Source organism: Somniosus microcephalus, chromosome 22 (assembly GCF_052327205.1).
Source record: "Somniosus microcephalus isolate GS21.2 chromosome 22, FLI_Smic_1.0, whole genome shotgun sequence".
Classification (NCBI taxonomy): Eukaryota; Metazoa; Chordata; class Chondrichthyes; order Squaliformes; family Somniosidae; genus Somniosus; species Somniosus microcephalus.
This window is the reverse complement of record NC_141008.1, coordinates 15,237,562-15,262,461: the sequence shown is the minus strand read 5'-3', so window position 1 is coordinate 15,262,461 and position 24,900 is coordinate 15,237,562. Positions and strand designations below refer to the sequence as shown.

General features: G+C 45.0%; 1 protein-coding gene across 1 annotated transcript; it reads left to right on the top strand.

Annotated features, from left to right (window-relative positions):
• The first annotated feature begins 1,764 nt into the window (after nt 1-1,764).
• LOC147102059 (schlafen family member 13-like) lies at nt 1,765-24,362 on the top strand. Its single transcript, XM_085964214.1, has 5 exons — nt 1,765-4,209; nt 17,185-18,313; nt 19,388-19,516; nt 20,905-21,679; nt 22,588-24,362. The coding sequence occupies exons 2-5, from the start codon at nt 17,185-17,187 to the stop codon at nt 23,390-23,392; spliced, it is 2,838 nt and encodes a 945-aa protein (XP_085820340.1). The 5' UTR covers nt 1,765-4,209; the 3' UTR covers nt 23,393-24,362.
• The last annotated feature ends 538 nt before the right edge of the window (nt 24,363-24,900 follow it).

Sequence of the window (24,900 nt, the reverse complement as noted above, 5' to 3'; positions counted from 1 at the left end):
CCAGCAGTGTCGCTCCCACCACCTGGCTCCAGTGCCCAAAGAAGCTGCATGACCTCAGACCACTGGTCAAGGTCAGTGAATGTACCTTCAAAAGCCGTCTCCTACCAACTGAATCACTAGCTTCACAAACTGCTCAATGCACGACTCGCCCCACCCAATCACTCACCTACCAACAATCTGTACCGATTACGAGGCACATCTCCCATTCCTAGCCTCACCTCACCCCCTTGGAAGAGATGGTGCAGACCATTCTTGACAGGGGCATGGCTGAGCCCTTGGCCAGCGGGGGGGTGGGGGCAGAAAGGAGACCAGATGCTGGTAACTCATACGTCAACCTCCTTCTCACATGCACCTCTTGCTGTTCCACCCTCCCATCATCACAACTCCACCTTTGTGCCTTCCTGATTTCCCACACCCAGGAAATGCAGCCTACCCATCCAGGGATTGGCCAAGAAGAGGGAGAGGAGAGTGAAGAGGAAACAACGTCACTCGATTTCACACTCCCAGCTACCAGCTCCTCAAGGTCGACCAGCAAGGCCATTGAAAGTCAGCAGCCTTCCACCAGCCATGCTGCAGCCACTGGTGACATCACTAGGATAGGCAAAGTCACACACAAGACAGTCACTAAAGGAATGTATAAGAGTGATGAGTTGATTTCTTGATGTCATATTGGATGGATAGATGTATAAAGTTGGATTGGAAAGTTTGCTTTGTGGTGGCTTTTATTTCAGCATTGCGGCCAAGAGGACGCTGTGATGGTCAGTAACAAAGGGAAGGTAAGGTGTGGGGCTACTGTTGAAAGGGGAATTGGGGTTGTGGTCACTGGGACCGCAGGCGGATGATTTCATTCCCGATTGTCCCGGCCAGAAAGGAGCTGTCTGGGTTGCATCCTTCCTTCTGCTTCCTCCTCTTTGGCTTCCTCCTCTTCCGTGTCTTCCTCTTCCCTCTGCGAGCGGATGCAGTAAATCCGAAATTACATCACAAAATACTGGAAATACTCAGCAGGCCAGGCAGCATCTCGACCTGAGACGTGAACTCCGTTTCTCTCTCCACGGATGCTGCCTGACCTGCTGAGTATTTGCAGCATTTATTGTCTTCTCAGAGGCCTTCCTTTACCATCAAGCCACTATTACAACAAAATCAAAAAAAAAGTCCAAAAGCTTAAATGCAAACTTACCTAAAAGATGTGTGTGTCCCTTTAAGGGGTGCTAACAGCGCCTCTGTCAGTCTGCTTGCAAGTCGGGTTTACCTGGCAGCTTAGGACCCAGCACTGATCTCAGCGCTAGGGTCGAAGTTCGCCGTGGTGACGTTAAGTCGGCATTGCACGACGACTGACGTCACCACAGCACCATTTTTCTTTTCAGGGCGATACTACTTACCGGCAGTGCTACCGGGACAACGAAAATGGAGGGCGGCAAGGGGCCCGTCACCAGCTGGCAGAACAGCGGCGGCCGCTGCTTTCTCCACATTCCGCCACGCTAACGTTTGACAATAAGGTAGGGAATTTCCCCGCCAATTACTTTCCTCTAATCACAGCATTCTAGGAGAGATTTTGGACTGGCAGCTTTATTGCTGCTGAGTCAGATTAATCTGACACATTTCTTACAGGAAAGAGGATTTTTTGGTTGCTTGTGATAACTCAAGTGCACGCTTGTTAGATGTCTAAAGCCCAACGAATGGCTATTCTCCTTAGGATCAAGTGGGCTCTAAGCTGATGTGTATCTTGGTTGGCGACTGAGCATTGGATGTTCCTCTGTCGTACCACCCTAAATGGGGCAGTATTGTTGCAGAAATGGCAGGCAAATCAGGCGGTGAGGGCACCACCCTGTGCCTGCCCCCATCTCTCTTTTCCTCCCCCCACCCCTGCCAAGAATGCCACCAGTCACCCCTTCTGGGGCAAAGCCTTAAAGGTGCAGGTACAGCTTAAAGATCCACTGGCTCTTCCTGTGGGGCACAAAAAGGGTGGTTTGGAGAAGCTCTGGTGACATTGCTGGTAAATCGGTGAAAAGTCTCTCAATTCTCAGGATGCAGGCGGGAACGTCACATTTGCCGAGAGGCGCAACTAGTGATAATGGTGTTGTCAGTAGCGATATCTGCTATCCACAACACGTTGTCAATAATACAAAAATACTAACAGTTTCTTACCCCAAACCCTAACACTAATTCTGACCATAACCCCTGACCACTAGTCCTAATTCTAAAACAAATCCCTGATCACTTGCCCTAAACCCTAAATCACGTGATGTCAATTGCACGGTTGGCTGCGGTGTCGATAGTAATCATGGCATTGTCGGTGATGCAGTTTGGTCACATTGTCAATAATCACTCTGTTTGCGCTGAGAGCCTTGGAAGTCATTGGGCTGAATTTTGCTGTAGAAATGATGGTGAGGCTAACAACGCTCACTGTTATTAAAGCATAAATTGGACAGCAATTTCCAGCAACCACACATGCGCAGTTAAACACGGAAATCAGGAAGTAGCTGTCCAAGTTGCCATGCTCCTACAGAAGCTGAGCTAGAATGGCATCTCAGCGAGAGACACGGCATTGAAATACTTGGAACGGCATGAAGTTGCTGAATTCGCCAGAAAAAGTTAGGGTTTCTCCATTCCAAAGTCAATTTCTAACAGTGTGATCAGTCTTAATTACTGCCAAACAACCTCTCTGGCACTGAAAATTAACTTTTATGAGTGTGGAGGCTCATTCCAGATTTTAATTATTGTTGGAGATTTTAAAAAATTAAAACAGCTAATTTTTTTTTCCTTTTTGTTTCTGCTTCTTTTGTCTTGCTCTCTTAATCCCATCTCACTAACACTCTCTTTATTTTGCTTTCTGTACCTGATTTGACATTAAATATTCTAACTGACACTTCCTGGTTCAGATGCGCTGCTCATTAACGATTCTTCAATCTGATTGGATAAGGAGATGCACAATTTCTTGTCCTGTTCACACAGGCCCCAGATCCCCTGTAGAGGGCGCTGCACCTGAATGGCTCTCTAATTACAGTAAGTTCCAGTGCAAAATCCCATCAAAAGTCTGTGGGCAATTGCAAGTGTAATGTTCGCAAGAGCAAAATCCGGCCCATGGTGTTCAGGTGGTTTGTGACGAGAGAAACATAATCATGTACATCAGTGGCAGTGGACTATGGTGCCCACATTCTGTGAAGGAGGAGAAGACACTGGTTGGATGGCTTTTGGAAGAACCAAGTTATCCTCTGCACCAATGACTGTTGACCCCACTGAGAAGACCCCTAACAGCAGAGAAGTGTCTCGAGCTGGAGGCCTGAGCATCTGTGTGCTGTTCCACATCTACCACCCGCAGGTAAATTGTGCATATCGCTTGGTTGCAATGAAAGTGTCTGTCAAAGTGTAATGGCTGTGAGCTGTGTGCAGAGGATTGGTGAGTTTCCAAATTAGCTTTATGGGATGCTTGATAAACCTTCCAAGAATTGTGTGCTGAAGTGAGCAGCACATTCACCGTCACCTTGCCCCTGAGAGCTGGATGCATCTTCCTCATATGCAGCCAGGTGCGGTCAGCTGGGTGACTGCATGGTCCTGAGCGCAAGACTCCCTTCATGCAGCTGGGAACTGTGCTCTTACTGGAAGGCATTCAAAAGCCTCAAATATGGTCAATGTCCTTGGGTCCAGCCAGTGCTGCCCACATGTCTCCACTGAGCCATTGTGAACAACAAGGCAACTTTTCTGTCCCCACCACAATTTGCCTTTTTATGGTGAGCTGCAGCCCTTTAAGAGCTGCTCCTACACCCATCGTTCCAATTCCTAGCCAGGTGAGCTGCAGGCCAAGCTCTCAGATATTGTATTAAAACAATGGTTAGAGCTCATAATCAGAACATTGGGTGCAGCACACCCCCATGCTACAGGTGTGCCTCACATTTGGGCCAGCATATCCCCATTTTTGCTGATGTCGGATCATCGGACCTCAATGTAACTTTTAATGCTTTCTTTAAGTTTCAGGTTTTTTTTAACCCTCCAAAAAAGTTGAATTTAGAATGAAAATAGTGTGTCATTGTATCTCCTGATCCAACTGGAAAGCTTGAGTGAATTGCTGAGGCCACGCCCACAGGAAATAAATAGATTATTTCCTGAAGACATTTTATTACAGTATTGGAGAGCCGGAGTCAGAGCAACCACTGAACCGGGCAGGAGATAGTTTGGAAAAACAGACCTGAACAAGTCAACACCTGAACTACAGTAAGTTTCTCTTCAAGAGTTCAGTAATTCTCACAGAGATTAGTTTAATTTAATTTTTAATCCACATCCATCGCTCCCATTTGTAATTGATGTCTTTTTATATTTGTTCATTCCGAGCTGGAAGTTAGATTTAATACTATGATATTTAGAACTATTGAAACAATATTGAGTAAGGTTCTGACTCCCGCCACTAGCCCATTCCCACTGCCCATCCCCCCGGCGTGTCTTTGTTTTCATTGAACTCCTTCTACTGCAGAAACTTGACCTCTATCACGGGATTTCTCGCAGACAGGACCTCGCTGATTACACGGTTTGACTCAGTGGTTGTGACGCTGCTTTGTTTTTCAGTCACTTCAAGTCTTAAGCTGCGGAATTCTTTTGTCAAATTAGTTTCCGATCTCCTGGACTTCTCCGGACATCTAGACTATATTTCTGCTTTGAACTACGTTGGATTACACTATAAGACTTAACTGCTGGGTCTCTATCTTTGAAAATGTAAAAAGATTTTTACCTTTAAACTTCCGGTTGTGTGTCTGCTGAACTGGTTCTACTGGTTTTTCAGCTCTGCTGGTTTGTAGGTAGCAGCTCCACCTGCTGTCAGGTGACTTGTTCTACCGGTTTTCAGCTTTGCTGGTCACTGGTTTGTGGTTTTACGTTTTCTCCGCCGCTTTGACCTACGGTGACCTCCAACTTGCGTCAATTTAGCCGTCATCGTTCTGCATCGGTACCGACTCTCATTCCTACAGCAACAACCTCCATCCTCGAACTCTCTACCCTTCAAATAGCTGCTGGACTTCACTCACCTGCTTTGGACAGCGGTTCATTGATGCTCCGTACCGGCCCCATCCTGCTCACGTCGGCTTTGTCCCTCCATGGGACCTCGGACATTGACCGTGGTCTTCCTACTGTTGTCCCCAACCTATTCCCTGCTACCAGGAAATATGTATTCCATTAATTATTACATTTAAACAGGCCTATGTAACCTGAGCTTTTGTACTCTATACCTCTACTCATGAAGCCCAGGATCCCGTAAGCCTTTTTAACCGCTTTCTCAACCTGCCCTGCCACCTTCAATGATTTGTTTGAGATGCACTGGCTACAACCGGATAGGTAGGAGTGGGACCAAGCAAAGGCAGTTCCATGGAGCAGGTCAAAGGAGAAGCAGTGGAGGAGGATGGCGTGATCTGCCATGTCAAATGCTGTGGAAAGATTGTGGAAGACAAGGAGGGATAATTCACCACAGTCACAGGGGTGATTGCAGCCCTCGATTATCTTGCTCAAGTGACTATTTTTAAAAAACAGAAGAGAAAACTTGCATTTATATGATCTCAGAATGTCCCAAAGTGCTTTAGAGCCAATTAAGTATTTTTGAAGTGTAGTCACTGTTGTAATGAAGGGAAATGCAGCAGCCAATTTGCGCACAGCAAGGTCCCACAAACAGCAATTAAATAAATGACCAATTAAAGTGTTTTAGTGATTTGGTTGAGGGATAAATATTAGCCAGGACACCAGGGAGATTTCCCCTGCTCTTTGATTAGTGCCGTGGGATTTTTTACATCCTCCTGAGAGCGAAGACATGACTTTGGTTTTTCATCTCACTTAGAATACAGCACCTGCAACAGTGCAGCACTCCCTCAGTATTGGACTGAAGTGCCGGCCTAGATTATGTGCTCAAAAAACACCTGCTGTTCTTCGAACTAGTGGCAATGGATCTTATACATCCACCTGAGAGGGCAGGCTGGGCCTCAGTTTAACGTCTCATCTGAAAGATGGCACCTCTGACAATGCAACACTCCGTCAGTACTGCACTAGAATGTCAGCCTAGGTTTTGTACCCAAACCTCTGGAATGGGACTTGAACCCACAACCTCTGACTCCGAGGTGAGAGTACTACCACTTTTTTTTAAAGTATTTTGTTGAACATTAAGAACATATACAACATCGTGATCATTTCATTGTATCATACAAATCAATTCCTCCGCTCTGCACAGCCATTCCTCCACCACATTTTAACATCAAACCCTGAAGTTTAATTTGTCTCCCGTAACATATATTAATCGATTGTACTTTAAAAATTGATTGTAATATACTATCTTTAAATTCCTTTCTGAATAAAACATCCACAGAGCCTTATAATGATCTTTTAGCTTATATTTAAAATACTCTTTTAGATTGATTCTCCTCCCCTTAAAAAACAGAGGATTCCTTCTTTGCACAATCACGAATCTAGCCAAACTGAACATTAAATTAATTGCCGCTCCGCTAGACTCGGGCAGACTCTCCTGCAATCCCCATCTCAAAATTGAGTCCCACGGGATTCCCATTCTCACTCTTTGGTCCCCACCCAGCAAAAAAACTTCACACAACTGTCGAACATAGTACTTAAAATCATTTAACTGCGGACATAACACCAGTAAATGGGACAGAGTCTCACCCCGTGTCCCACACACTGGGCAAGTTGCCCCCTCCACTTGTCCAATCTTGCACAAGACCGTCATGGTAAAAATCCGGCTATGAGCCAATTTGAAATCCAGTTCAATCCACTCTGGACATTTAAAATTCGCCCACACTCCCTTCCAAATCCTGTTGAAGTCCAGCTGTGGGTATATACTCTGCCAAATCTCCTGACCAGCAGGTGTCTTGAATCTCCATTCTCTAAATACCTCATAGAAATCTCGAATATTACAGTTGTCAAATTGGACCAACTCTCCCTCTTTCTCCAGCAGAAAGCTTGGAAAAGTGGGACGCTTTTTACTTCCTTTGGAGATTTCCGCATTTATTTCTTCCATCCAATCCTGTGGCATTGCCCTCACAATCTTCTCATACATGATTCCTATTGCTTTTCCTTCTACCTCCTGATCCTCCTCCCACACCATGTCCCTCACTATCGCTTCCGGCAACCAACCTGGAATTACCTCGTATAATACATCTTTCACAGATATAATCCCAGCTTTTATAAAAGCTTGATTAAATAATACCCCTCCTTCGATACTGACCCACCTGTTCAAAAATAAGGGCTGGTCTAAAAATTCCTCAACACCCTTGGGCATAAACTGCACACTTTTTAAATATTGGGCCCAAGTCTCTACAAGCCCCTTATAATACCTAGGGAGAAGTTTAATCGATTTCAAAAACATATTATTGTATTCCATATACAATATCCCCTGCCCTCCTATCCCACTTTGTTTAAAAAAATGCTCAAAACAACTCTTCCAAAAACTTGTATTTGACTTCTGAAGAAATCTCTTCATCCATTTGATTCTAAAGGATTTTTTCTTCAAATCAATATCTGGGAAATTGAGTCCTCCCTGACTTCTCCGTCCAATGATGGTATTGTAAGCCACCAAGGCTGGTTTCCCTTCCCATAAAAACCTCACACAAGCCTCTCGGATGGACTTTTCCGCCCACTCAGGAATATCCTCCACCGTCAATAAGCACCATAGCTTAGAAACCAGGAGAGCGGACACCACTGTCGCTCTTCCTTGCACTTTCAACCACCTTCTTTCCCATCTTCCCAAAATCTTTTTAATTTTCATAACCTTCGGTTCCCAATTTAATCGATCCACTTCCTCCCTGTCTTTCTTGTACCCAATGTGCACCCCCAGAACTTCCAAAACCTCCACCACCTTAAAGGGACTTTCCTCCAACCATTGCCCCTACCCCTTCCTGCAACCAGGCATTGGAACTTACTATAATTCACTCTGGCTCCTGAAGCTGTACAATATTCCTCCACTACATCCATAGTTTTCCTCACTGACTCCCCATTTCTCAATGTTAAGGTTGTGTCATCTTCATATTGGTGTATCACCGACACCAGCCCGGAAGTGGGAACCACAATCCCAACTACACCTTGTTTCTTTCGCATCATATAACGTAATGGTTCTGCTACCAATGTGTACAACAATGGGGACAGGGGACAACCCTGTCTCACTGATCTCTGTATCGGAAAATACTTGGATAAAAACCATTACATTTAACACATGTTTGAATAAAAAATCCTTATCCACTCAATGAAATTTTCCCCGAAACCAAATGCTTCCAAAACCTTCAATAAAAACTCATGAGAGACCCTATCAAAGGCTTTCTCTTGATCTATCTTTCATACATAAGCCTCCCTCCCACTCTCTTCCATGAGCTCTATCGCATCTCGGATTGAGACCACAGAGTCTGCGATGTCCCGGCATATGACTCCATAGGACTGAGAGGGCCAAACTATCTGCGGCAACAACTCCTTCATACATAACCCTCACCAAGATCTTATAATCCACATTTAATAGTGTGATGGGCCTCCAATTCTTCAGATCCCGTCTATCCCCTTTATTTTTATAAGCTAAGCCTATGACACCTCTCCTCATAAATGGGGCCAGGCTTCCCTCAATTTTAATTTCCTTAAAAACTCCTAAGAGCAATGGACATAAAATCTCAAAAAATTCTTTATAAAATTCTGCTCTTAGACCATCCGACCCTGGGCTTTTCCCCCCCTTCATTCAACTTATTGCTACTTTTATTTCCACTAATCCTACTTCTTTGTCACACATGCTTCTCTCATCCTCCTTTAAACCCTCTTCAATAAAAGCACTAACCTTCTCCATCGCCAAATTGGAAATGTCTTCTTTTGTATATAACTCTTGATAAAAGCTGCTAGCCGCCCCTAAAATCTCCCCACTTTCATGAATGATCTTCTCACCAAGCTTCAACTCTCCAATTAATGATAATCTCTGTCGCAGCTTCTCCTGCTCTAGAAAATATCCAGTGCATCTTTCGCCCTCCAATGCATCTCTAGCCTTTGCACGGAGAATGGCCCCCTTGCATTTTTCAGCTTGCAATAATTCCCACTCTTCCTTTAACACCCGGCACTTACTCTCAGCTCCCTTATCCCCTCCGTCAACTGCTTTACAGACATCCATAAACCTTTTGTTTATATTCTCTTCTCGACGCTGGTTAGCTGCCGCTCTCTTTTTCCCATAACGTACCGAAAAAACTTTTACCTCATACTGTATTTGAAATTGTCCCACCAAACTCTTCTTTCTTTCAAGAACAAAGGTTCCTTCCGAGCATTTTTTATTATATTTAAAATCCCATCTTTATAAGCAATTTCTTTCAGGTATTGATTGTTTAAAATCCACACCCCTGAACCGATCTTAACTCTGCTGTTCCAAATTCTAAGAACCAAAGTCGAGTGGTCACTAAAAAATACTTTTTTATAATAAACCTCCATCACCTCAGAACTTAACACAAAATCTATTGGGCTCTGTTTTAAAACATCACCCATCCAACCTGTTCTGGAGAACTCCCTTTTTATGGGGTTCCGGTCTCTCAAATTTAAATTTGCCATCATTTTTACAATCATCCCTCTGGAGTTATCATCCTTAATGGTCATCTGGGCTGAAATGTCCATCCGAGATAAAAATACATTAAAATCCCCCACTATACAAGGATTTTCCACCTCTGCCACTTCAGTGAATAACCCCCGAAAAATCTCGCGACGCTTGCAATGATCGTTCGGTGCATAGATATTAAAGAGATCGCAATTAAATTCCTCCATTTTTACCCTTAGTCATAAAAATCTCCCCTCAGTGTCCTTGTCCTCCAAGGCAATGTTCTCTTTTATGGATGAACTCACGAAAACAGCCACCCCTCTACGGTTATTGTTTGCACAACTTGCAAACACCTCTCCCTTCCAAACCTTCCGAACTCTTTCTAGGATATCCTCATCCCAAAAGGTTTCTTGCAGGCACAACAAGTCCGTGCCTTTAAAACACTGCAACAACTGCTGCAATTTCTTCTCACCCCTCAGTCCGTTCACATTAATCGAGACCAATGTAATCATGGCTCCAAAGAAGGGAAGTATGCCTGATAATCTCCCCATCATTTAATCTCTGGCCCTTCCTTCCTCTCATGCTCCTTCCCAACTTTTTGGCCAGCTGTTGCTTCTTCCTGCAGCCTCCGGCTCTTTTTCACCTCCTGTTTGAACCTTTCCTGCTGTTTCAGCCTCTTCCTTGCATTAAGTTTGGGCCAAGGAGTTGCCCCTTCTCCCTCCTTCTGCCCCTCACTAGCCTTTCCCTTTCCACACGATGCCACCCCACCCCCCACTTCCATGTCTCTGTCCCCCTCTAATTCCTCACTCTCGAGCTCTTCTGCAACCCTCTGTGCCTGCTCCCCATCAGATACATAATCCTGCTTCCCATCAGATACATCATCTCCCATAGAGAGTCTTCCTGCTATTGCAGTTTCTCCAACAGTGCCGCTCCCTTCGACCTCATCTCCACCTCTGACCCTTGCTCCCTGATCCTTCTCTCTGGGACAATGGCACACCTCTATTGTTCCCTTCTGCTGTCTTTGTCTCGCCGCTCCCGTCCTGCTGCCGCTTTAAGGCTCCTGCCTCTTGCGCCCTCTCCTTGTCTTGCCCCCTCCTGCTCACCGAGATGTCTGACTCCCCCTCTTCCTTTGGAGTACTTACATTTACCATGCACCCTGCTCCCACCTCCTCTCCCCCCGCGGACACCAGATTCTTTAGGGAGAGCTGAACCGTATTCAGGCTCGAGTCTGCCCTCGACCCATGTTGCCCTCTGCTGTCTTTGTTCTTTTCCACTGTACTTGGTGTGTTTTCCACCAGCTCCATCCTGTTCTCTGCTCTGCAATTTTCTGCCTCTTCCTGCGCTCTTTTCTCCTTCAATTTGCCAGCCGTGTCCTCCGACTGCTCCACTCCTCCAGCCATTCCACTCACACCTCCTGCTCCTTCTCCCATCTCCTCGTCACTCATAGAGCTTCCTTCTGCCTCACACTCACAGCGGGTGGGGCATTTGTGACACACCCCACAGCTCTCCACCTTGCAGCTCCGAACGATGTGTCCAGACTTGCCGCAATTATAACAGTACAAGTCCGGACAGTTTCTTACAAGATGGTCGTGTCCAAGACAATAATAACAAACCCTCACTTGGTTATCATGCAGTACTCGGAAGTACTGCACTCCTTCCATTGTCTCGAATTTCATGCTGTATGTTAATGACTTCACCCCCTCTGGGAACCACAGCTTTACATAACGGGTTCCATCTGCTACCCGTGTTCCTGGGTAGTATCTCCTCTTTATTGCTGAGCAAATTTTAATGTCCCACGACTCCAACTTTTTGATCATCCTCAATATAAACTGGCAAGTTTAAGAATGAGACCACTACCTCTTCCGAATATAGCAGAGATACCTCCAAGAACTTATTGCCAAACTTCAAACTAAGTAAAAGTCATTCCACCTCCTCTCGGCCACTGACCGTCACCTCGAACCCAACATTCGGCTTTGGTTGGCAGGCAAAGCAGCTTCCATAGAAACATAGAAGATAGGAGCAGGAGTAGGCCATTCGGCCCTTAGAGCCTGCTCCGCCAGTCAATGAGATCATGGCTGATCATCCAAATTCAGTACCCTGTCCCTGCCTTCTCCCCATATCCCTTGATCCCTTTAGCCTTAATATATTTAATGAACTGGCCTCCACCGCCCTCTGTGGCAGAGAATTCCACAGGTTCACCACTCTCTGGGTGAAGAAATTCCTCCTCATTTCAGTCATAAATGGCTTACCCCTTATCCTTAGACTATGACCCCTGGTTCTGGACTCCCCGGCCATCAGAAACATCCTTCCTGCATCTAGTCTGTCCAGGCCTGACAGAATTTTATAGGTTTCAATGAGATCCCCTCTCAATCTTCTAAACTCCAGTGAGTATAAGGCCAATCAACCCAATCTCTCCTCATACGTCATTCCTGCCATCCCAGGTATCAGCCTGGTGAATCTTCGCTGCACTCCTTCCATGGCAAGAACGTCCTTCCTCAGGTAAGGCGACCAAAACTGCACACAATACTCAAGGTGCGGTCTCACCAAGGCCCTGTACAACTGTAGCAAGACATCCTTGTTCCAGTACTCGAACCCTCTTGCTACAAAGGCCAACATACCATTTGCCTTCTTAACCGCCTGCTGCACCTGCATGCTTACCTTCAGCGACTGGTGCACATGAACACCCAGGTCTCTTTGCACTTCCCCTTCTCCCAATCTATTGCCATTCAAATAATAATCTGCCTTCCTGTTTTTGCCACCAAAGTGGATAACCTCACATTTATCCACATTATAGTGCATTTGCCATGTTTCTGCCCAATCACCCAACCTGTCCAAATCGTATTGGAGTTTCACGACATCCTCCTCACAGCTTACCCTCCCACCCAGCTTTGTGTCATCTGCAAATTTGGAGATATTACATCCAATTCCCTCATCCAGATCATTAATATATATTGTGAACAGCTGGGGTCCTAGGACCGATCCTTGCGGTACTCCACTAGTCACTGCCTGCCACTCGGAAAACGACCCGTTTATTCCAACTCTTTGCTTTCTGTCCGCCAACCAGTTCTCTATCCAAGTCAATACCTTGCCCCCAATCCCATGTGCCTTAATTTTGCACGCTAATCTCTTATGTGGGACCTTATTGAAAGCCTTATGAAAGTCCAAATACACCACATCCACTGGTTCTCCCTTATCTATTTTACCAGTTACATCCTCAAAAAATTCCAGTAGATTAGTCAAGCATGATTTACCTTTTGTAAATCCATGTTGACTTTGTCCGATCCTGTCACTGCTTTCCAAGTGCTCTGCTATTACATCTTTTATAATAGACTCTAGCATTTTCCCCACTACCGATGTCAGTTCCCCGCTTTTTCTCTACCACCTTTTTTGAATTGTGGGCTAACATTAGCTACCCTCCAATCCATGGGTACTGCCAGAGTCTATCGAGTTCTGGAAGATGACCAGCAATGCATCTACTATTTCTAGGGCCACTTCCTTAAGTACCCTGGGATGTAGATTATCAGGCCCTGGGGATTTATCGGCCTTCAGTCCCATCAATTTTCCTAACACCATTTCCCTACAAATACTGATTTCTTTCAGTTCCACCCTTTCATCAGACCCTATGTTCCCCAGCATCTCTGGGAGGTTATTTGTGTCCTCCTTTGTGAAGACAGAACCAAAGTATGAATTTAGTTGGTCTGCCATTTCTTTGTTCCCCATTATAAATTCCCCTGTATCTGACTGCAAGGGACCTACGCTTGACTTCACCAATCTTTTTCTCTTCACATATCGATAAAAGCTTTTACAGTCAGTTTTTATGTTCCCTGCAAGCTTACTCTCATATTCTATTTTCCCTTTCTTAATTAATCCCTTTGTCCTCCTTTGTTGAATCCTAAACTGCTCCCAATCCTCAGGATTATTGCTTTTTCTGGCCAATTTATATGTCATCTCCTTTGATCTTATGCTATCCCTAATTTCCCTTGTTAGCCACGGTTGAGTCACCTTTTTTGTTTTATTTTTATGCCAAACTGGGATGAACAAATTCTGTAGCTCATCCATTTGGTCTTTTAATGTTTGCCATTGCCTATCCACCCTTTGAGTGCCATTCCCCAATCAATCCTACCCAACTCGCTCCTCAGACCATCGTAGTTTCCTTTATTTAAATTGAGGACCCTAGTCTCTGAGTCAACTACTTCATTCTCCATCTTAATGAAGAATTCGATCATATTATGATCGCTCCGACCCAAGGGGCCTAGTACAACAAGATTGCTAATTAATCCTTTCTCGTTACATAATACCCAGTCTAAGATGGCCTGATCTCTGGTTGGTTCCTCGACATATTGGTCCAGGAAACCATCCCGTAAACACTCCAGGAATTCCTCCTCCACAGTATTGTTACTAATTTGGTTGGCCCAATCTATATGTAGATTAAAGTCACCCATGATGACTGCTGTCCCTTAGTGCACGCTTCTTGAATTTCCCTTTTAATGCCATCCCCAACCTCCGCCTTACTGTTGGGAGGTCTATATACCACTCCCACTAATGTTTTTTTCCCCTTAGTATTTCTCAATTCTACCCATACAGATTCCACATCATCAGAGCTAATATCCTTCATTACAATTGTATTAATCCCTTCTTTAACCAGTAATGCTACCCCACCTCCCTTTCTTTTTTGCCTATCTTTCCTGAATATCGAATACCCCTGGATGTTGAGTTCCCAGTCTTGGCCATCCTTGAGCCACGTTTCCGTAATCCCAACCAAATCATATTCGTTTACCTCTATTTGCGCAGCCAATTCGTCCACCTTATTACAAATGCTCCTCGCATTAAGACACAAAGCCTTCAGGCTTGTTTTTTTAATGCTCTTAGACCTATTAGAATTATTATTTACTGTGGCCACGTTTGATTTAAACCGTTGATTTCTCTGACTGCCACTTTTGTTTTTCTCCTTCCTATCTTTTGCTTTTACCCCTGTTTCCCTTTCCTCTGTCTCCCTGCTCAGGTTCCCAACCCCCTGCCATTTTAGTTTAAACCCTCCCGAACAGTGCTAGCAAACCTCCCCGCAAGGATATTTGTCCCGTTCTGGTTCAGGTGCAACCCGTCCGACTTGTACAAGTCCCACCTTCCCCAGAAGCAGGCCCAGTGATCCAGGAAACTAAAGCCCTCCCTCCTGCACCAACTCTTTAGCCACGCATTCATCTGCTCTATCCTCCTATTCCTATACTCACTAGCACGTGGCACCGGGAGTAATCCAGAGATTACAACCTTTGAGGTCCTGCTCTTTAATCTGCTACCTAGCTCTCTAAATTCTTGCTGCAGGACCTCATCCCTCTTCCTACCCATGTCATTGGTCCCAATGTGAACCACGACCTCTGACTATTCACCCTCCCCCTTCAGAATGCCCTGCAGCCGTTCAGTGACATCCTTGACCCTGGCACCAGGGAGGCAACAAACCATCCTGGAGTCACGTCTATGGCCACAGAAACGCCTATCTGTTCCCCTTACGATAGAATCACCTACCACTATTGCTCTCCCACTCTTTTTCCTCCCTTCCTGAGCAGCAGAAGCACCCCTGGTGCCAGGAAGTTGGCTGCTGCTGCCTTCCTCTGGTAAGTCATCCCCCTCAACAGTATCCAAATTGGTATACCTGTTTGAGAGGGGGGTGGCCACAGGGGTCCCCTGCACTACCTGCCTGCCTCTACTGCTCTGCCTGATGGTCACCCATTTCCCTTCTGCCTGTGCAGCCCTTACCTGCGGTGTGACCAACTCACTAAACGTGTTATCCACGACCCTCTCAGCATCGTGAATGCTCCAAAGCCTATCCATCCACAGCTCCAGCGCCGCAATGCGGTCTGCTAGTAGCTGCAGCTGGATGCATTTCTGGCACACATGGTCGTCAGGGACACAGGCAGCGTCCCTGAATTCCCACATAGAACAAGAGGAGCATAACACGGGGTTGGGCTGTCCTGACATGACTTACCCTTTAATTAATTTAAATTAATTCACTATCACCAATTAAAGATAAACTCAAAGGCACTTGTATGGTTTACCAACAGTCCCCGCTACACCAGAAAGACCTTAGCAACTATAAACCACAGAGTTAAAGTTTAAAAAAGAGAAATACTCACCAACCAATCACTTACCTGCTCCCTGGTGACATCACACTGTGATTACTTTTTATCTCTCTCCCCGCTGCTGAGTTGGTCGGGCCTCACTGCTCCCTGGAACTGGTCGGGCCTCGGTGCTCGCGCTGGTTTTTATACCGGGCTCCTCACCTCACTGCTCCCTGGAACTGGTCGGGCCTCGGTGCTCGCGCCGGTTTTTATACCGGGCTCCTCGCCTCACTGCTCCCTGGAAATGGACGGGCCTCGGTGCTCGCGCCGGTTTTTATACCGGGCTCCTCACCTCACTGCTCCCTGGAACTGGTCGGGCCTCGGTGCTCGCGCCGGTTTTTATACCGGGCTCCTCCCCTCACTGCTCCCTGGAACTGGTCGGGCCTCGGTGCTCGCGCCGGTTTTTATACCGGGCTCCTCGCCTCACTGCTCCCTGGAACTGGTCGGGCCTCGGTGCTCGCGCAGTCCTCATGTACCGCTTGCACCACCGTGTTTTTTTTTGGCAAACCTCATGGGGTCCCGGCCCAAATTTTTGGGCCTTTTTCTTTCCCTTCCAACCACAGTTTCTCCCCTGATCAAATTCATCTTGGGAACACTGTCCTCTGAGGGGCCCGGCCCTCCGGACCCCTCAGCTGTCATCTGGCTGCTGTTTATGGGCCAAAAATGCCCTAAAACCTGAAAATAAAACCAAAAACCCACCACCAACTTTTTACAAGCTCACTCCAACTCCCTGCAGCAATCAGGTAATCAATAACACCTGCTCACACCTAGCCCCTCCCACCGAGCGAGTGCTACCACTGAGCCACAGCTGACACCTGACACTTTACATATGTGAGTTTGTGCAGAGTGTGTTGGGAGCCTGTTCAATCATAGCACCATCACAACCAAGCTTGAATTAGTCTTTACCAAATCCTTCGCATGCACTTCCAGCAGTAATCGCTGCAGAAGAATTTGTCTCTCTTCCCCCTTCCTAAACTGGAACGTCGTGAACTTCAGAGCTACTCTGCTGTCCACCTTGAGATTACTTAACTCAGGACAGTGACGCGGGGATTGAAGCTGTGATGTTGCTGGACTATATAGCTAGTAATACATCAGGCCATTTATCTACTGAGCTGTCGGAGGGTATACACGTCAGTGTAAGATTTGCATCTCATTAATTTCATGCATATTGTGTGGTCTGAGCACAATACATAATGACATGGGATGTGATCCTTGTCCACGAGGGGTATGATGTGCCAAATAACTGCCTGAATCCATGAGGTTAAAGCTTAAAACTAAAGGCTTTTATTAAGTAAGAACATGGCATCAAGTTAGCACAGGGCAACCATCATTCATCACCAACCCAGCCCTTGGTAGAACATTCCAGAAGAGGGGCGGGGCTAGGGAGGAGCATTAGTGGTTACACCGGTGGAACATTCCAGACATTAACAAGTACAACAACAACAATACAAATGCCAGAACATAGAGTTATTTCATCACAGGGTACTTGGGGCCTTGCTGCTTGTGAGTTCCCAGCTCATTCATTCTGTTTTATTTATTTTCCAGATGGCACGTGAGAACATTCGAGTGATCGAGACTGAATACCCTGACTTGGTGCTGGATGCAGGCACAGCAACCTTTGGGGAGGAATGTAGAGAAGAAATGAAAGACAAAATATTGAAAGGGATGCAGTGCAAAAATATACTTCGATCAGCATGTGCTCTATTAAACTCTGGGGGTGGGATCATCACTGTGAAATTGCAGAATGAAGATTACAACTATATCGTTGATGGAATTGGGTCAGATATAGAAACTGCGTTCAGCGAGCTGGTAAAAGGTCGACTGTCAAAGAGAGAGAAGAGAAAAGGTTCAACAAACTCATCGTTCTTTGAATTCAGGCAACAAGATGGAACCATGTTGATTTTTGTGCCATCTTGGACCAGTGGAATTATTAACACAAATTTGCCACGACTTTGTACTGTAGCATGTAATGTCTACAAACGATCATTCAGCCATTTGGATCCCATAACTCCCCTTGATGTGGCGAATTTATTAAGAGAAACCAAGCTTGCTCCAAACAGTGACAGCACTGAAGAAGATTCAGATTCCAACACTGAAGAAGATTCAGATTCCAACACTGGACCAGCAGTGAAAAAATCCCGTTTATCTCCTAAAAGTGAAGATATTGAGTCCGCTCTCAGTATGTTAGATAGAACACAATTTCAGTACGGTGAAACTTTGGGTTTCACTGAATCTATTCACATCGAATTTAAAGATTTTTCAGGGAAAAAATTCTTAAACAGGATAAAAGAGGTACTGCCAAAGTACATCTCTGGTTTTGCAAACACAGATGGTGGGTTTTTATTTATTGGTGTCAATGGCAAGTCGAGAGAAGTTGTTGGATGTGGGCAGGGTTTTAAAGATCCGAAATATTTTGAGGAATTGGTATCCAGAACTGTAAACAAACTCAACACTGCGCACGTTTGCTCCTCTCCAAAGAACATTAACTACAGGCTTAATGTTGCCAGAGTTATGCGAGAATCAGAGCAGCACAGCTTTTTGTTAATTTTGCATGTGAAGCCATTCTGCTGTGTCGTGTTTGCCGATTACCCTGACTGCTGGAAGGTAGAAAATGGCCAGGTTAAGAGAGTGGAACCTGGTGAATGGGCTGGAATGGTGTCGGCTACAGATCCTGGTAAGTACCCAAGTCGTGTAAAATCTGGTAAAGCTCACTCTTTGTTTATTAGTTTATGGGATGTGGGTGTCGCTGGCGAGGCCGGCATTTATTGCCCATCTCTAATTGCCCTGAGAAGGTGGCGGTGAGCCGCCTTCTTGAACCACTGCAGTCTGTGTGGTGAAGGTACTCCCACAGTGCTGTTAGGGAGGGAGTTCCAGGATTTTGACCCAGCGACGATGAAGAATCGGCAATATATTTCCAAGACAGGATGGTGTGTGACTTGGAGGGGAACTTGGAAGTGGTGGTGTTCCCATGCGCCTGCTGCCCTTGTCCTTCTAGGTGGCAGTGGTCGCAGGTTTGGGAGGTGCTGTCGAAGAAGCCTTGGCGAGTTGCTGCAGTGCATCTTGTAGATGGTACACACTGCAGCCATGGTACGCCAGTGGTGGAGGGAGTGAATGTTTAAGGTGGTAGATGGGGTGCCAATCAAGCATGCTGCTTTGTCCTGGTAGGTGTCAAGCTTCTTGAGTGTTGTTGGAGCTGCACTCATCCAGGCAAGTGGAAAATATTCCATCACACTCCTTACTTGTGCCCTGTAGAAAGGCTTTGGGGAGTCAGGAGGTGAGACATTCGCCACAGAATGCCTGCTCTTCTTGCCACAGTATTTATGTGGCTGGTCCAGTTAAGTTTCTGGTCAATGGTGACCCCCAGTATATTGATGGTGGGGGATTCGGTGATGGTAATGCCACTGAATGTCATGGGGCGGTGGTTAGACTCTCGCTTGTTGGAGATAGTCATTGCCTGGCACTTCTGTGGCGCGAATGTTACCTGCCACTTATCAGCCCAAGCCTGAACGCCGTCCAGGTCTTGTTGCATATGGGCACGGACTGCTTCACGTTGTAAACAGGAGGGAGTGATTTTACAGCAGAGCAGCTTCTAGTTTTTCGAACCTAAAACAGTGACTAAAATAGAGAAATAATTTTGTTACTATATTCAGCGAATAAACACCACAAATAATTACAGTTGGCAGTAGAGTTGCTGTAGGTTGCTGACAAGATGTCATTTTGAAAGGTATGATTTTTCTCTTTCCTGCAGAGATGGAAGAACTCGGGATGAATTTTAAGAATGAATTGAGTGTGTCTGCAGCGCCACCAGGGTGTAAGCCAGTGTTTTCAGTTGGAGGGGCTGGACGTTTGGGCAACTTGCAACAGCAGCTCTTTAAAGGTTTGAAGCCGTGGTGAAAGTTTCACTTCCCTTCAACAAGAGGTCAAAAAAATGTTGAAGCGTTGCACTAATGGTTCCTCTCCATGTGTTTGTCGATCTGTTTTGTACATTAATATATATATCCCCCTTTTCCTGATCATTTGAATATGCCTTTCTGTTTCTTGCTTTTCAGTACTGATGAAGGGTGTGGATCTGTTCTCTCTACAGATGCGGATTAGCCTGCCGAGTGTTTCCAGCTTTTTCTGTTTTTCATTTCATGTGTTCAAATGAAAATCTATAACTTTTATAGTTTTTGCCATTCTGTTGATGCCATAGCCTTTGATGTATCTCGTGCACTCAGTTTGATGTGAGGTCATGAGACTTAATAGGGTCTAAGTCAATGTTGAGGACTCCTAGGGATTGGTCAATAAATGAAGGAAGACTAAGGTAAGAGGTGGTAGGTATTGGATGGGCTTTCTGGATGTGCCTGAAGAGTTGAAACAATAAACACATTGCTGCTCTGCAGCAAATGGAGACGGTCATGATGTAAAACTGTAAATTACTGATTAAAATTGGGCACCTAATTAAATAGGACCGGAATTTACAGGAGCGGGGCATCTCACTGTGTGCCCAGTTAGTTAGACTTTGTCCTGCACACTTCAGCTCAAAATGTTTTTACTCCGGGAGTTGCTGGAAATGTGAACTGATAACGGCACAGCGAGAGCAACAGGGCATCTGGAACCTTGGTGAATGACGGGACCAACAGTGTAACTCCTTAACCAATGAGATTTAAGGATTGAGAAAAATACAGAGGAAGGACAGGGAAAGAGGGTGAATTAGAGCGGGTGAATTCAATGTCAAATCAGGTTCAGAAAGAGAAATTAAGAGAGGAAAAGAAAGATTCGATTGAGAGAGGAAAAAGAGACAGAAAGGAAAAGGAAGATTTAAAAAAAAATAAAGTTTGACCTTTTTAAAATCTCCAACAACAATTACCATCTGAAGGAATGAGCCTCCACAATTTAATTGTTCACTTTCTGGGCCAGAGAGGGTGATTGGAAGTCATTGCAATTATCACATTGTTAAAAGGCTACTTACTCTATTAATTACTAGACATCATTTTCTGTGGCATGTTTAATGGGCAAATGCAGCAACTCCATGAAACTCACGGGGGGTGGTGGGGGGGTTAAGGGTGAGCTGCTGGTTTCACGAAGCTAACGGAAGAGCAAAGCAAATCATCCAGCAACTTGTGGCGATTCGCAATTCTCACGTTACCACTTCCTCGCCACAAGTTGCTGGCCGATTTACACGTTAATAACAGCGTGTGTCATTCAATATCATATTTCAATATCTCCATTATTAATTTAATTATTCAGTATTATATATTTACTATTTCATTTACTGTTTTACAGTGAACTTTAGATCCTCCAATAGAATTCGTATAACACCAGAGAATTTGCATAAAGAACTACTAAAGGATTATCCAGCTCTGAGGAATCTGCTACCTAAAATGAAACCAGCAGGAAGTCGGGGAGTTCTGATTTTCTCCAGAAGCTGGGCTGTTGACATTGGCCTGCCAAAGAACCTGGATGTAATATGTGATGCTCTGCTAGTGGCCAGAAGGAGTGCTCCACTATTGTACACCATCGTCAGACAGGAAAGTGAGGGAGTGGCCAAGTATTCAAAAGAGACAGCATTTTCCATCAAACAAAAACTGGTGAATCCGGGTGGCTATGCAGGAAAACTCTGTGTAATTCCCAAAATCCTCCGGTGTACAGACCGTGAGTCAGACGAAGATGGCAATGCCTCCACATTGGGATTTGGCAATGTGCAGGAGACTGTGAGGAAGTTACAAGGTCAGTACCCACCTGCTTATAGTGCCTTAAAAGACACTGACATCAAAGCATTGCTGAGGGCGCTCACTATTGTTCTACTGAGTTTCAGCTCCTTCCTAAGTAACCAACTTGGCTGTGAATTTCTCAATCTGCTAACACTGAAGCAATTTCAGATTCTTCATTCAAAACACAATATTGAGAAATGCAAAAAGCTCTTTGTACACGGTCTTCCTGGAACTGGCAAAACAATTATAGCCGGACAACTCATTGAAAGGATTATCAACACCTTCCGTTGTGAAAGACACGAGGTCCTTTATATTTGTGAAAATAATCCATTGGAGAAATTTATGAGGTAAAATTTACATTGCAACCTTTTTTTAAAACAAAGCTAAATGCACTAGTATATTTTTATAGTTTGAGTCATGATGTAGAAGAAGAATGAAAGGTTTGGAGCCTTTCTTCCAATTTCATCGTCCATTTTGCCTTTAGTTCAATCTTCATTGACACAAATCCTAATATTGCCCCAATTTGTATGTGGCCACTCAATATTCCATCAAGAATAGTATAAATCTCCCTCCAAAACATCCACTTAGATTTAGGAGTCCTAATTTTTCTTACCAAAATACAGCCACTGCCTCGTCACTGCAAAAAGGGAGAAAAAAATAAAGAACTTGCATTTATATAGCGTCTTTCCAAACGTTCCAAAGCGCTTTACATCCAGTGAAGTACTTTTGAAATGTCGTCTCTGTTGTGACAGCAAAACGTGGCAGCAAATATGTGCACAGCAAGGTCCCACAAACAGCAATGTTACCAGATAATCTGTTTTAGGTGCTGGTGAGGAAAAAGTATTGACCAGGACAGCGGGGAAAAAAGCCTGCTGTTCTTCACAATAGTGGCAATGGATCTTTTACAACTCCCTGAGAGGGCAGACGGGGCCTCAGTTTAACACTTCATTCGAAAGATGGCACCTCCGACAATGCAACACTCCATCAGTACTGCACTAGGATGCCAGCATAGGTTTTGTGCTCAAGTTTCTGGAGTGGGACTTGAACCCACAACCTTCTGACTGAGGCGAGAGTGCTACCGACTGAGCCGCGGCTGCAAACCCTTTACAAAATGGGGTTGAAACAGCTAAACATGTGTCAGGCTGCACACCCAGATGTGTAAAGTTTATCACCAAGTATCGTTTTTGAAATATTTTTATCACAGATGAGCTGTTTTTGAGTGATATTTTGCATTAAACTGGCATTTTAATCTTAGGCAAAAAACTAATTGCATCTGCGTTACAAGGAGCACCTTCATGAAGGAGAGTTTCCCAGAGGTGAAACACATCGTCGTTGATGAGGCTCAAAACTTCCGTCTGGATTCTGGTGACTGGTACAAAAAAGCTGAGAGAATCAGAACAGCTAAACAAACACATCCTGATGGACCAGGAGTCTTCTGGATTTTCATGGATTACTTCCAGACTTCCCATCCTTATAAAAATGGATTGCCCAAATTTCCATTCCAGGATCCCAGAGAGGAATTGACAAGAGGAGTCCGGAATGCGAGGAAAATACATGAAGTTGTCTGCTCGCACATGAATAAGATTATTCAGTCACAAAATATCGATCAGCATCGTGAGTTTCTTAGAAAACTATCTGATGAAGCTATTTGTGGCCATTCTATTCCAGGGATAGTTGATGAGCCAACAAGCATGACACGAGAAGAGATTGCCCAATACATAGGGGCCAAAGTAAAAAATTATCTTGAGGAAGGTTACGCACCAAAACAGATAGCTATCCTGTGCAACACAGAGGCCGCATGCAGCAATTACAATGATCTGCTGCAGCGTGAGCTCACAGCACTGAAACCCAGTGTACGTTTTGCAAAAGCAGATGATGAAATACTTGAGGATTGTATTATCCTGGACAGTGTACGCCGATTTTCAGGCCTAGAAAAGACCATTGTATTTGGCATCCACCCTGTACCTCACCACAAACACCGTGAACTAACTTCTAATATTTTAGTCTGCCTGGCATCACGAGCTATGACACAGCTTCATGTGTTATATGAAGTAAATTAGACTCAGTAGCCTAGATTTTCTTCTCATCGCCTAAATTGGATCTGAATGCTATTGGTGGCTTTAGACGGACTGAAGTGGAAGTGTGGTGTTTGCACCCAACGTTCATTAGCTAACCTCATGAACGTAGCTTCAGATTCACATTTGGGTGAGTCTGGGGGGACACACGAGCAGCAGGAGCAGAAAATTGTGAGTAAATGAATTTAAAGGGGTGGGAATAATTAAAGGGATGCCACAAAAGGGGAACTTTTAAATTTAATTACTTTTACTTTTAATAAATTTCATCATTAAGTAGATTTTGAGCTTGCTTCTTGCAGAGACAGGAACAGAACCAGCTTATGGAATCAGTCCAAAGAGCTGAGTCCGTGTTTTAGTTGTGGAGTATAAGCAGTGTAATAATAGCAATAATTAGAAATAATCTAAATAGGAAGCAACATAATAATGTTTAAACACACTTGTTGATTTGTCTTTAGGCTAAGTGTCATCCGTGTCATACACAATGCTGGGAGCCATCTTGCTAAATGAACTGTAAAAGCTAACTTTCCAAGCAAGTACTATCATCATGAAATTGTTTCTTTTATTATGCTCTGAAACTGTAACTCTGAACATGCTCTGATAGAATAATTCTGAGCTGAGGATTCTGTTGGTGGATGTATTATCTTTGCACATGCAGATGTAGTTAAATAAACTAAAGAAAAGACTTGCAATAAACTAACCATTAGTTGTACCTCAAGTTGTGTCCACTCCTCGATCCTCCTGAGGTGAACTATGAGTGAAATACTATTCCCACCAGTGCTCAGTTTACCAACAATCTCTGGCAAACAGGATTCATACCTCACATTCATAGCTTCAGCTCACCCTCACACTTAGCACTGCTGCATGCCTCCCACATCTCACAGCTTGCACACACTGCCAGCTATTCAACAATAACAGGCACATCACCCAAGCACATTGCACCACACTCACTCACACACTTCCCTCTCTTGCAAGACAAGTTGGAGCATAACCAGAGGCAGCAGGAGCTAACCGGCGTGGGAGAGGCAAACCCGTATCACCTTACCCCGATGGAGACGGTGGTCGCCATCACTGGAGCAGCCATCGCTGAGCCCGCGGCCAGCTACGGGGCTGAAACCATCGAAGATGATGGTATCCTCATACCTAATCCTCCTCCTCACATCCCACTTCCCCCTCATCCTACAATGTCTTTTGATTTTAAAGCTGCAGATGGTGTAAGCATGCACCTCTTACTTTCCCCCCTCCCTGCACTGCAACCCTATCATTGTGCCTTTCTCCTTTCAGATACCCAAGCACTGCAACCAGGCCAGGCACTGGTGGAGGAGCAACAGGTGGAAGAGGAAGCAGGCCGTGATAAAGAAGACACAGCTCTGTCACTTGATTTCACACTCTCAGCCACCAGTTCAGATAGTGACCCTCTGTGTAATTTAGTGGAAAACTTAGACGCGAGATCTGCATGTGGAGAGTCACCGGGCACAAGGGGCCTGTAGCCAGGG